General features: G+C 43.2%; 1 protein-coding gene across 1 annotated transcript in view; it reads right to left on the bottom strand.

The window, feature by feature from the left end:
- The window catches only part of SFMBT2 (Scm-like with four mbt domains 2), a gene marked incomplete at both ends in the record, with an annotated part of 54324 nt that extends 47492 nt beyond the window's left edge, over positions 1–6832 (bottom strand). Inside the window, 2 exons of the mRNA XM_010015934.1 lie at positions 3208–3454; positions 6744–6832. Coding sequence (XP_010014236.1) covers positions 3208–3454; positions 6744–6832 — 336 coding nt within the window. The remainder of the gene's footprint in view (positions 1–3207; positions 3455–6743) is intronic.
- Positions 6833–13868: the final 7036 nt, after the last annotated feature.

Raw genomic sequence — 13868 nt, 5'->3', positions numbered from 1 at the left:
AGAAGTGACTAGGAAGCATGTAAGCAAGCAAGGATGTGTCCCTGGCACACTCTCCTGGCCTGGAGTCCTCAGGAAATTGAATCCTTTGACAATCCGTGGTTTAGCAACTTCATCCCTGAGTTTCTTTAGAGCTCTCTGCTGCCAGCATCTCATCCTGACAACATTCCTGCCTGCCTCAGCAAAGATTTCTTTTGCATACTCTAATTTGAAACACATCCCATAAGATCAACCACTTTCCTTCTTCTTCCTCTGGGTTAATGTCTCTTGGGCTTTATTCATCCATCGTGCTTTATGAACATGATGCCATTGGTGGACATCAAATGGCTGATATAGACCCTATGTCAGAATTGGAACAACCAGCATTCCTGCATCCAGAAACTGTGTTTCTGCAAACTGCGGAAACTCCAACCAACATTCCTGCCTCATCATATTCCTATTTCTGACTGGCTATTCCGTGGAGTGCAGAGTCTGACAACTGGGTAGACGAGACGGGAGGACCAAAGGAAGATACTTGGAGGCAGTGTCCAAGAGAGGACTTGTTAGAAAATGGAAGGGTTTAAAACCAAAGGGTTGTTTCTCAGCAAACTCCTATGAGATGCAACTTCAGGAGATGTAAAGGAATGACCACCTATTTAAGTCAATGGAAGTCAGAAAGAAGATATGAACATTGAATTCGTTAATAACAATATTCATTAAAAAGTGACCAGAGAAATGTCGAGGAGAGGAAACAGATGAGAACAATGACTTCTTCATCCCTGGCAGTGTTCAAGGCCAGGTTGGACAAGGCTTGGAGCAACCTGGTCTAGTGGAAGGTTTCCCTGCCTATGGGATTGGAACTAGATGAGCTTTAAGGTCCCTTCCAACCCAAACCATTCTATGACTCTATGATTCTAAGAGAAAGAAATTTTAAAAGCAGGTAAATCAAGGAGAGGAGAGAAAAAACATAAAAAACTTCAGCAAATAAAGTGTCCAATAGCAAGTTTAGAGAATCCATAGAGAAAGAAGCACAACTGGATAAAAGGAGGAAAGAGTAGAAAGAGAATGAAATAAACAAAAAGGGAGCACAAATGTCATTTGGGCCATTTCTGTATTGATTCACCAGACCTATACAGGCCAGGAGGGTTCAGAGACAGTCAATGAAAAAGTGCATCTCTGTAACACAAATACTTTCTAAAGTAACAGAGTAAGTGATATTCATGCTCTCCAGCATTCGCATCTAATTTAGAAGTGATGGGGCACATTGATTCCTACTGATTAGTGAAGAAAAACACATGCTTCCAAAAAGCATTGAAGACCTCAAGTCAGACCCAAGACCCAGACAGACTTGTGAACACAACTGCATACATCAGGGTAACCTCTTTGAATCAGATGCAATGGACAGAAGCCACATAAGAAACATCTACCCAAAGGAGGGCTACCTTTCATCTATCATTTGACACTCATGGAAAAAATTCACCCACAGCACAAGGAAAACAAAGCACATTGGAAAATTGTTCATCTACCCAGGAAAAGGTGGAATAGGTCTGCTGGGCCTGCGCATTAACCAAGGAAGCACCTTATTTCTCAATGGAAACTGTAGTCCAGCTTGGAGATGCAAATGGGGACCATGCTGCACAGGACTTGGCCAACAGCTTTGTTGCCTCAAATAAAAGCCACAGCTTTATGAAAAATACAGATGCTGCATATTTTCTGCCCCAAAGACCACGCATGCAACAGTCTAAGCTGACATGTTTAACAAGACCCCTAACTCCAAGAGAAATCAAGTCAACCAACTTGACAACCAACTCAAGTCAGACCAATACAGAGCCAAACTCCCTCAGGAGAGAGAAACCCAATTACCCAGAAACTTCCACAAAGTTTTGACCAATATTATTGGGTGGTGGAGAACATTCACGCTCCCAGTCATCCCCCACTGTAATGGGATATAGGCTGGATGGAAGCATAACTCCAAAAGCAGCCTCAGAACCTTCCAGTGAATGCCTCTGCAAGCATTTGTGCAGGAGGTTTCAAGCATCCCTGAGCCCCTACTGTGTGCTGTGGCTACTAGCCACTATCTCCTACTTGCTAAACCCTAGCAATGCCTAGTCTTCCCCTAAACCCAGACTGGCCATCATTCTTGCCCTGTCAAACCCAATCCCTCTGGAGTCTGATTCCAGCAGACTCTGCTCTTGCTCAGCCTCCTTCTCCAGCCTGCTTCTGCCTGACTCTTCTACCTGCCTCCTATCACTTGAACTTCTCCTACCCCTGGATTTGTGACTTCCAATTTATGTTCCCAGACTGGCTTAGCTGCAGTCCTATCTCTCTCCATCCAAGGCAGTTCAAACACTAAACTCAGCTCTAGAGACCTGCTTCTCCAAACTGCAATCTCCTGATGTTGAATTTGGTCTGACACACTGCAAAGACTTCACTCCCTTGGAGAAAATGCAGGACAAATTCTATTATCTTTTAAATCTGAAAGACCCCATCTACCCTTACTCAAAGGATTATTTCCTTAGCTTCTGTAGACTAACAGACACCCCAGAACTCCTCAATGGGACAGGCAGACCAACCCAAGACCCTTACCACACTTTCTGACAGGTCTCACTTGGCAGATGTATAGCACTGTTACAACAGAATATGAAAGGCTTGTGTTAGAGGAACTATGAGTGTCCCCAAACACTTTCTCCAACCATGGGAAAACTCATGGATGCCTACTGCTACTAAAGAAATGTGTGTAGCCATGGAAAGACAAAGGTGGAAGAGGTCTTTGGTTGAAGGGAAAGCAAAAGGAGCATAGTACATGCTGAGAGGTGTAACCGAGGACTTGATTTGGACAGCAAAAGACTGGGTCCCAGTGAGGCCTCCACCAGGATGGCCAGAAAGACCTGGCCACTAAAATGCCACTGAAAAGGGCTGGGCAAGCAAGCACATCCTTGGACTACGCTCATCAGCTCTGCTTCTTGGTGGAAAACTGCATAAAACTGCTTTTATTGGACACTGCTTCCTTACAGGAATAAGCTAAGCTAAACAGAATTTGTTAAATATATAATAGAGTTTACCTGACTTACTTTGAAACCAACTTAGATGGCTTTCACATGCCACCTGTGTTATAGCTAGAAACTACTGTCAAAGCAATGTGAATGCTGGAGAAGAAGAAATGGGTTGCACAAGTATCTCAAAACATCAGTGAAAGCCATAAAGAGGTAGTATTTTTAGGAGGCTCTTTACCTGCAGGTGGGTCCATTCTGTACTTATTCTCTTGACACCAACCGACTGGTCGAAGTCTGCAATCCAAGTAAAACAACCACTGGTCATAGGATTCAGTCTCCTCCAATCCCACATAGCGAAGGCGTAATCTTCCTCCAACATTTTCAACCACACTAACTATCCAGTACTGAAAGGGATTCTGGGAATCCTGCAGCTCTATTAAGGAATCAACTGTAATGAGGTCTACAGGGTTTTTTCCTCGCAGAGGCTGTTTGAATAGAAGCAAAACTCCTTATTTTAAACTTTATTTGAAGACTTCTCAAGGAAACAGATGACAGCAGAAGATTATTTTTGTTTTTCACACCATCATCCAAGCGATCAGCAAACAGTCTGTTCTTCTTCTATTTTACCCAATGTCTTCCAAGTGCAAATTCAGAAGTAAAACAGAAAACAACAGTTGTGCTAATTTCTCAACCGACATCATCAACAACAACAAAAAAAGAATAATAAAAGGTGGAACAACTCATAAGGCACATCCATCTCAGGATGCTCCTGGACAACCCAAAGCCCAGTTATACTGGAGGATTTCAAACCAAATTCTCATTGATTGCAGCTACAAGAACCAATATCAGGACTGGACACTGGCGTTTACCTAAAAGGCAACTTCTTTGGGCATGACCCTGAAATTTCCCTCTATTTGGTGACGTTTCCCATCAAACACTTTACCTCATTCCTATTGGCATGTAGGGCATTTTCCCTCTATTTGGTGACGTTTCCCATCAAAGGCTTTACCTCATTCCTATTGGCATGTAGGGCAAATTATTCCTCGCAGACAAGAGTCCATGGTGCTTACTCCAACGCTCAAAGCCAATGGCAGGTTCCCACCACCTTAAATGATCTTGAGATCAAAGTCCCAGGCACACAGGGTTTGTTGGGTCAAGCCACCATGCCCAAGAAATCCCCGTGACTGAGGTTATTTGCTTGCACATAGAATCAAAGTCCCAGGCACACAGGGTTTGTTGGGCCAAGCCACCATGCCCAAGAAATCCCTGTGACTGAGGTTATTTGCTTGCACATAGCATTTTCTGTGATCCCAGTTTTGCAACCATTTACACATGTGCTTAACTTTACACCTGCAAAGCTGCCAACCACAGGCATTAAAAAACCATGAGATGCTTTGCAGAACGATACCTTTGGGGCTCAGTGTTTTTATTTTCCAACTGTGAGCATCTCTGTGCTGTCGAGCTTTTCTCCACTAACGTAATGGTTAGTTTTCTTCTTATATACAAGTTCCAATTCTTATGCAATTTCTTCATTCCAGGGCTTCAAGAGCAGGACTAAAGAACACTCCAAGAGTTGGGAGCATTGGTCCCCAAAGGAGATGCTAAGCACAGGCAGGATATGTTAAAAAGAAGGATTTTCAACCCTAACTATTCTATGATTTTCTTTTCTTGTGTGTTTGTCCCATTTCTACTTAATTAAACAATATAAACCCTTCACAGTATATTTTTAAATATTAATTCTGTAAATCAGAGTCAGTCCAGGATGGTTCTTTTTAGGGGTGGGTAGAAAAAAAGAGAGCTTTATTTGTTAAACAAGTTCCCTTTCCTGTTGAATTTTGAAAGCACTCAAAATCTTGAAATGCAACTGATTTTCACATCTCTGTTAATCCAAAAACGCAGCAACACAGTGAGAATTTGGTAAAAAATGTACTCAAAATTAATTAAAACCTTATCATGTGTACATTTTTAAGCAGCTCTATGATTAATAGATATTTCTCAGAACAATGTATTTGCATTATAAACCACTCCTCTACAGTGTAAGCTACAAGCACCTGTATAATCCCTTCAAATATTATTTCATGGCAAAACACAGTGTCAGAATTTAATAATATAATAGAAATCTGCTTTAATGGTTTTTTTCCTCTCATACAACTGCTTCACAGCAACAAAACATTCTTTAATAGGAAATGATGGTGTAATGATTTAACTTCTTATAATAAATCCCTGGCTGTATAAAAGCACATATTGCTTCTCTGATTTGTGTGCTAAATTTTAAGCCAATGGGTTTGTCATTTACCCCTGAGAACTGAATGGCTAAGATTAATAATTGGCTTGCATGAAATATTAACATTTACCATGCAAGAACTCTCGATATGCATGGCTAGCATGGAAAAATAAATAAATAAAAGTACCACTACATATTGATTTAACAGTATGAAACAATCTGCAGCACTCGGGAACAGCAAATCTGTCGACAGGGGGTCACATACATTGCACGACACAGACAGCACTTAGCACATATATTGCATCAAACACCAGGAAAGGGTCAGAAACTGTTTCAAGCCAATGCAATGTTTTCTCTCTCTCTGCATTTCTGCCTGGGGCTGCCTTTTTTTTCCTCTGCCTGTGGAAAGGGAATGGAGAGGTTTGCGACGGCATTGGCATATAAGAGAAGAGTGTTGGACACCACCAGCTTTCTGCATATGCCACCTGGGAGCGGTCCAGGAATGGGGATGTGACAGACCTGAGGACGTGCATTACTTCAGGCATGTGAGGGCTGTTCAGATTAACAGACTGGGGGAAAAGAATCCCTGATGGCATGCTATTCATTCTCCCTGTCGTGCAGCTCGTACTGCACAGGCACGTGGAAAAAGGATGCAGCTGTGGCTGGTGGGAGTGACCAGGGACAAAATGATCAAAACTGGTGCCTGGATGTGTGCTTGCTTCCAAAAAGCCAACCTGAGGTGGTTTACACAAAGGTAAATCACCTGTGTGCCTTCACTCTCATCCTAAATAGAGAGGGGCAGGGAGGATTCTCTCCTGCAAGATGGGCTGTCTCCTCCCCAAATGCCCACACAGCATCCACATAAAACAGGGCAATTCTATGGAGAAACTGCCTTGCTCCATGGTTTCAAGGTGAATATGCAGGATTTTTTGTCTGGGATCTCAAGGCATGCTGAGGCTGTCCCTGGTGCAAGTCACCCTGGGAATATGCTGCACAGACTGGGCTCTTGGCCATATGGATGCATCTAAAAACCATGCCCTTCTTCTCTCCTGAGTACTGACTGAGGTTGCCTCATCCCACTTCCCTGCTAAATTTGTTGTGTTTAGGTGGAGGGAATGCCCTTGGGGGAGCTATTTCCATATACACATAAACCTGATAGTGCTCCCCATCAACCTATTGAACCTCCTCTTGTGTCTTGAAAGCTCAGGTCACCAGTTTGGTGGATCTAATGGGGCACTGAAGGGCACTATGTCTTCTTTCCTACAGACTCCCTCCATACTCTCCTTCACCACCCAGCCTTTTTCAACACCCAACTTCCTAAGCACCACCTTCCAGCCTAAAGGCAAACCAAACTACCTATCACTGGGTCAGAAGCAGAGCCAGCAGAGTCAAGACAACCTTGCCACTGGCTTTTTGGCCAGCACTGGATCACTTTGCCTGCTGCTGGCACACAGATGCTGCCAAGCACACAGCCCTACACGTTGGGAACACTGCTGCAAGCATGCACACCGTGACACTGTACTGGATAGAAACTGCAATCTAATACATACGCCTTCCAATAAGTTTGCAGGTGCAGTCCGGGCGCCGGTCAAATCATGTATGAGAAACTCCGTCCAGTCCATGTATTTCTCCTTGATTGCTGGGGAGGAAGAGCAAAGAAAAGCAATACTGAGCACAGGAGACTGCAATGGACTTCCACATGTATCTTAGAAACATCTCCTTAGGGTTTGCCAGCTCTGAAATTTCAGATACAATTGTAATCCAGACCATAAGAAAAGCTGGTTTGTCATCCTGTTCCTTAGGCAGCCCATTAGATTCCAAAGTAAAGGAAGTTGTTGCTCCACTGGAGTCACCGGCAGTGATTTACAACAGTGTGGCTTATCATCTCCATCTCTCCCATTCAAAATTGGCCATTGCTTGTGTAACAGCTCGTTTCCTGCTTATCACGTAGGCTCAGATGTGATTTATAAAGTCTCTTTGTATGTTCTATAATGAACTCTGAGAAAAATAAAGCTTTGCAAACTTTCAGTTCCTGGACAGGACAACGGAAACTCCAGGTGCTTTCCAGCACCAAGCAAAACAAAAATCAACCCTGAGAACATCATATGTCAGCTGCTGAGGCAATACACTTGCAAGAAGAAAGACTTAGAGAATTTATCAGGAACATCTATTTCATTTCAAAACAATCTGTGTAATTTCTGAGCTAAACACTGTAAGCCTGTGTTACTTCAGGAGCTTTATCCACATAGTTTCTAGGATTTAAACTGGAACACATAAATGCTGTCTCCAGGATTCAAATTCTGTTGAAATCAGTAGAAGTTAGGCACCAAAAGGCAATTCAGCAAATTTCAGCTTCAGAGATACAGATGCTTCTTCAAATACATTGTGCATTTGCAATCAGAAACCCAGAAACCAGACTTTAATTCCACCTGCCTGTAAATGGGAATTAAATTGCATCAAAAACATTTTTCTCTCCCAAGAAACTCTTGCTTATGTGTGAGATAACAAACAGTGATATAGTTTTGTTGCTAACACAGCAACATCCATAGAAGGGAAAAATTACATGCATTTGAAAATAAAAACATTTCCTCTGAACAAACAACTGGATAGAATCATAGAATGGTTTGGGTTGGAAAGGACGTTAAAATCATCCAGTTCCAACCCCCTGCCATGGGCAGGGACACCTCACACTAGACCATGTGGCCCAAGATTCTGTCCAACCTGGCCTTGAACACTGCCAGGGATGGAGCATTCACCGCTTCTCTGGGCACCCTGTGCCAGCACCTCAGCACCCTCACAGGGAAGAGCTTCTTCCTTAGAGCTAACATGAACTTCCCCTGTTTCAGTTTGAACCCATCACCCCTTGTCCTATGGCTACAATCCCCGATGAAGAGTCCCTCTCTGGCATCTTTGTAGCCCTCTTCAGACACTGGACACATGTTTTAAAGACCATCACCCCACATGGGAGCCCAGGAAGGGCTGTAATTAATCAGCACAGGTCCAGAACAATTAAACCATAGCAGCCCTCATGGTTTGCTCAAAGGAAGAATTCTTTGCTCCACACTTTAGGGAAACACCACGTTAGTCAACCAAGAGCAATCCATTCATCTTCACACACATCAGGGTGGATAACTGTTTTCCGTGCTCAGTGACTGTGACTTCTCAGTCCTTCCCAGAGATGGGTCCCAGCTACCACACTGCCCCAGCAATGCAGAACCTGAGGTTTTGAACCTCTGAGGAGGTGCCAGCTCAGTGTTTGGGCAGGAGGACTTTGGACTGCAAATGCAAACGGCACTGTGGGCATAAATATTGCTACCGTTAGCAAACCTGAGCCTTCTCACAATGCATCCTCAAGCCATCTGCTGCCAAACACTGAACTAAAGAAATGCAAAGAGGGAGCACTAAATACCCTTAATACTCTAAATACCTTATGTAACCCATACGTTTGGCCACGGACAAAGACAGAAGCTGTGCCCAGCAGATCTTGCATCAGACCTCATTTCTGAGTTACGCTCCTTCTCAAAAGCCAGTTCTCCCAACGTCATTGAACTATACATTCAGTTTATAGACCTAAATTACTTTAAAAGTGCATTTAAATGTATTTAAAATTAGCAAACCTTAAAAGTGCTGGCCTCAAGCCTCTATTAAACAATACTTAAACTTGTCTTGAACCATTCTAAGTCTTTTGCAGCACTGATTTTTGCATGATTTCCAGGAAGTTTATGAGCTTCATATTATTTAAGATGAAGGAGCAGCCTGAGAAGAAATGGTTTATACATGACACTTTGTCTCTCAACATTCCTGTTCCATACACCTCATCAGGTCTGTCCACTTACATTAAGATAAAGAAAACAAGCTTGATTTTGGCAACAGCGAGAAGATAGCAATTGCTGTAATGAATGAGGCTGCAGTCCCTCTAGTTCAGACTTCTGCCTCTCGCTGTGAACAGCATCAGGGAAAGGTGCAAGTTGAACTTCATTTTGGCTCCTGCCCACAAAGTTGTCAGCCAAATTCTGAATGCCAGAGCTTCATTACTAAAGAATGACAAATGTGATAAAAAGAACACGGTTCGAACTTTCAAAGCTGGCAGGAGAGTGGGGGAAATGGGATTTTCAGAGTTGACAACAGATTTCAGGGGCCTTCATTTCCAGATGCCTGATTTGAGATGTCTTAACGGTGCCCAATTCACAGATCTCGCTGTCAGTCAGTCCCTCTTCTAATGCCTCTCAAAAAAACACCAAAAAAATCCCTTTTCTTTTTTAAAAGGCTTGCACCTCACCATTTTTGACACCCAAATAAGATGGTACATTCGAATCTGGATTACAGGCTTCCAATGTCCAAAATTGCCAAGGTGACCTTTATCTTAGTCTTCTTTTGCAGTGTAGATAAAGGGACTCTGAAAACCTCCAGAGGAGCACAGATTGCACTGGAAGTTCTAGGAACAGGGATTTGCACCTTCTCCTGTGTCTGTAGAGTGCAACCATTCTTCTCAGTTCTACAGTTCAAGTCATTACAATGCAAATGTTAATTTTTAGTAGTAATGAAGTGAATCTGGATCATCACAATATCTGCAAAAGCCTTCGAGGACCAAGCAAAATGTTGAACAAGAATATTCAAACTAAGGAAAATCTGGTGGGTAGATGAAAATAGCTGGTAATCTGCATGGATGCGCAACCTGAGCATCCATCCCAACAACTGCTGGTGTATCTGGAGTATCAGGCTCAGCACCTGCAAAGTGAAGCACTGATTTTCAATCATCAAGTCACACTGTTAGCTACAGGAAAAAAACCCAACTGAACCTCTCCTACTGAACACAGGCTGGAAAAACTCTGCTTTTAGAGCCCATCTGCAGCGGGCTGGTCAACCAGTGGGATAGGAAGGTGGACAGCCCCACTAGTATTGCCACTTTCAAAACATCCTTCCTTAAATAACCTCAGTGTGTCACGAGTGGTCCATAAGGCACTAGATATCCATAGACAGATATCATAGATATCCATGTTTTCTCCACCTTTCAATGGATCCATCTTCCCAGAAGCCCTCTCTAAACTTTGCCCACCCAGAACATGTCAAGCTGAATGTATCTCCAAACTGTGGTGCCATGGGAGAAAGGGGAAACACACAAGAAATAAAGGAAAAGAAACCTCATCAAATCCTTTCAAAGAGAACCATGCAGGCAGGCAGGTCCTCCTACAAAAGCCAAAAGCCACAGAGGACAAAATGTGTCCTTCACACTTTCATGTGGAAATACTCTGACAAGGCCCCTCCAACCACAGAGTATGATAGGCACAAGCAGTAATTTACATGCACATAATTAATGTCACCTAATTCATGCCACCCTAGCTCTTACTAAGCTGCACAGACTCAAAAGGTAATAAGAAATCTTCTTAGTAAGAAAGTCCCTGGTATTCCTGCCTGGTTGGCATAGGAGAAGACATCCCTTGTTCTTTGCAACAGGACCATCACCCACACCACAACAGAGCTCCAAATAAGCCAAATGACAAGAAAGCATTTTAAATATTCTGGTTACATTGAAGCTACTTTGGAAATTATATTCTAAGTGGTGATGTCTTGCTTGACCAAGACAACAGTAACATCATCACACTGCTTGGTCCTCTAGAGCACGAGGCTTTCACGCTCTATGAGGACAGAGCTTGACCAAAGGTTCCAAATATTGCTATGAGCAACACACCCATCTTAGTGCCAGTTCCATAGTCCTGCACAGGGTTCACTGTGCACAGAAGTGACTGACAAAGCTTGTGCAATGGTCTGAGACCCTGGGAGCCAACCACCATCCAATTTATCATAGCGAGAGGAAATAACTCAAGAGAAGCAGAGACATGGTAGCATTAAAAATAGACTCAGTTTAGCAATCCTACTGATGTAAAGGCCTGAACTGAATGATTTAACACTAGAAAAACCAGAGAGGAGACAGGTAGTAGCAACACTCACACCATGGAAAAAGCATTGGTCAGAGCTTGCACCGGATTAGACACAGTACAGGCCAAATGTAAGGCATGCATCACACAAAGCGATGCTCCCAGAACACCAGTGCTCTCATAACTGCTTCTCTTTCCAGGTTTAGCAGGCAACACCACAGCCCTGTTTGGAGCTGCAGCATGTGTACGCAGATGTGCCTGTTTCCTTTGGATCAGGCTCAGTTCGTCTTGGAGCCAGCATGGGTGGGCTGTTTTTCACACCTCTGCAGCTTCAAGGCCAAAGGCTTTAAAGCATCTTCCTGCCATAAAAGTGCCATAGAACCACCTGCCTCAGAGCAAACCAGCCCAAAACAGAGGCCAGATACGCACACTTCTGGGCCGAGGTGTATCCACAGCAGAGCCAATAGTTCTGCTCCACATGGCACTCATGCAAGACTAACTGCACAGAGAGGAAAATCCATCTGGGAAAGATCTCACATTTCCCAGTGCCTGAGAAGCAGCTGCAGTGCACCAAACCCCAGACTCAGCACCAGGCAGGTTGATGTTGAGCCCAGACCTTGGTGAAATTATCCAGAAGTAAGATCCAAGTATCCCTGCTCCACTGCAATCTCTGCAGCACACTACCTTTATGTCTCCTGCAGGAAAATGCAAAGCCCTCCTGCTTCCTTCAATGAAATAAATTTATGTCACAGAGCACCTTCTAGCTGGGCAGATATTGCAGCAGATTCTTAATTTGAAAATAAAAGGGCCCTTCCACATTAAGACTCTATTTCTTTCCACAGAAGTCAGGGTAAAGGTTATAAAACTGAGCTCTCCTTCCACAGGGCTGAACTCCATCAAAAAATGGATCACACCCCAAATAATAGTAATTCTTCAACTTCTTTCTCTACTCAATTCACCCAGTCCCCAGCCTCTCTGGCTCCCATTCCTCTCTCCCTTTTCGACTCCCTGCCATTTTTTCACTTCCACTCATTCACCTCATTTTCCCAAGCAAACAACCTCAGGCTGTGGCTGGACCTGACTGCCCAAACCCAGGCACTGTGGCAGCTGCTGTGGTCCAGGGGCTGCTGCAACCTGATGCAGGATGTGCAAAGTGCCATTAACATCACTCACTGTGTCCCAGTTTTTCACCATCAGCTGCTCAAAAACAGTCCCTTCCCCTTGCACTGTGCATGCTGGCCATGACAGCATGCAAACAGAGGTTGGAAAAGGTTGGAGCACTGCACATCCTGCATCACTGCATCCCTGTAATCCCAATAACCACATGCCTGACAGCCAGGACAGGCCTCATTCCCAGCGTACAACCAGCTGTTCCTGCGATCCTGTAAAATCTCTGTGCCCTTCCTCAGCCACAGCATATAATGGGTTCAGATTTATCTGCCTCTCTAGAGAAATAAGAGATTAAAAGCACATTTACAGTCCCATGAAAGCACTGAGTCACCGGCGCTCCATTCAATGAATATGAGATACTATTATCACATATTCTTTTTATCTAGTCTCCTAGTAGTTGCTGTTTTTCTTAAAGCCACTTCTCCCAGGTCATGGGTTTAGATGAAAATCCTCATTTTCTTTCTTTTTTTGCTTTTCTTGCAATAACAGTACACTGCAAAGCATGGGAAAAACCTTGAATAGGAAAGACTGGGAAGACAATGGAAAGAAAATGCACTGGTTAGGGCTTTTTGCCTTTTATGACTCTGATTTTTTCCCCAAACCACTAGACTGACAAGAGCCAGAGTCAGGAATCTCAACTGCTGCATTCAGTAAAACAAATGAAGAGTAGCCCAACTACCTTATTGGCTTACAGCACGTAAATAAGCTACTCCTCAGAAACACCTTTACATACCCCATGGATATCCTTGCCCTTCCCAGCCATAAGGGAAGGCATAAGATGAACATACTTCCAACCACCAGGGACTATCAAGCAAGTAGTGCGCCATTCAAGGCCAGGTTGGATGGGGCTTGAGCAATATGATCTAGTGTAAGGTGTTCCTGTCCATGGCAGGGGGCTGGAACTGGATGATCTTTAAGGTCCTTTCCAATCCAAAACATTCTATGATTAATTCAAACTAATGCATGATAACACAAAATGATACACAATGAACGTGTATGAATGTGAATGATTGAACACCTATGCCCATCTATCTACCTACTGCTTGAGCGTATTGAGCAGAAGATTATAAGCATGAGGACAACCTAAACTAGTCCATCTGAGAGGACCCGAGCTGCTGCCACCAGTAAAAGGGTCAAAGACATGTGATAATACCAAATTCTGCTCTTTTTTGTCTGTACTTGGAAAAAAAATAAATAATCCAAAAATGCTTTTCATGTTGGGTATTTGTTAACAATGCAGGATCACCAGCAACCTGTCGACACCTCTACTGGAGAATCCCCACTGGACCCCGTCAACCTCAAAACAGCAGAGTTTCAATTTTCTCATATGTGAAAACCAACATCTTAAACAGCTTTCTAAATGGGTTTTAAATCTTTGGGGTAAGTCTGCTAAGTGACAACACTCACTGTAGCAACTATTCTTATTATTACAAATTTAACTTCTTCCTAGGACCAGAATGAACAAAAACAGTTAACAAGAGGATTTCTAGCTGGAGAGAACTTGGGCAGTTCTTGTCACTCCACTATGGAATGAACTAAAATATCAAGATCTCAGAAAAAAAAAATAACTTTTATAAAGAAGTAATTCAGGATGTTCAAAATTTTATATATATATTATATATTTAAGAT

Source organism: Nestor notabilis, unplaced genomic scaffold (genome assembly GCF_000696875.1).
Source record: "Nestor notabilis isolate BGI_N333 unplaced genomic scaffold, ASM69687v1 scaffold11566, whole genome shotgun sequence".
NCBI lineage: Eukaryota > Metazoa > Chordata > Aves > Psittaciformes > Psittacidae > Nestor > Nestor notabilis.
The sequence above is the reverse complement of the archived record's forward strand: the minus strand, read 5'-3'. Positions and strand labels throughout refer to the sequence as shown.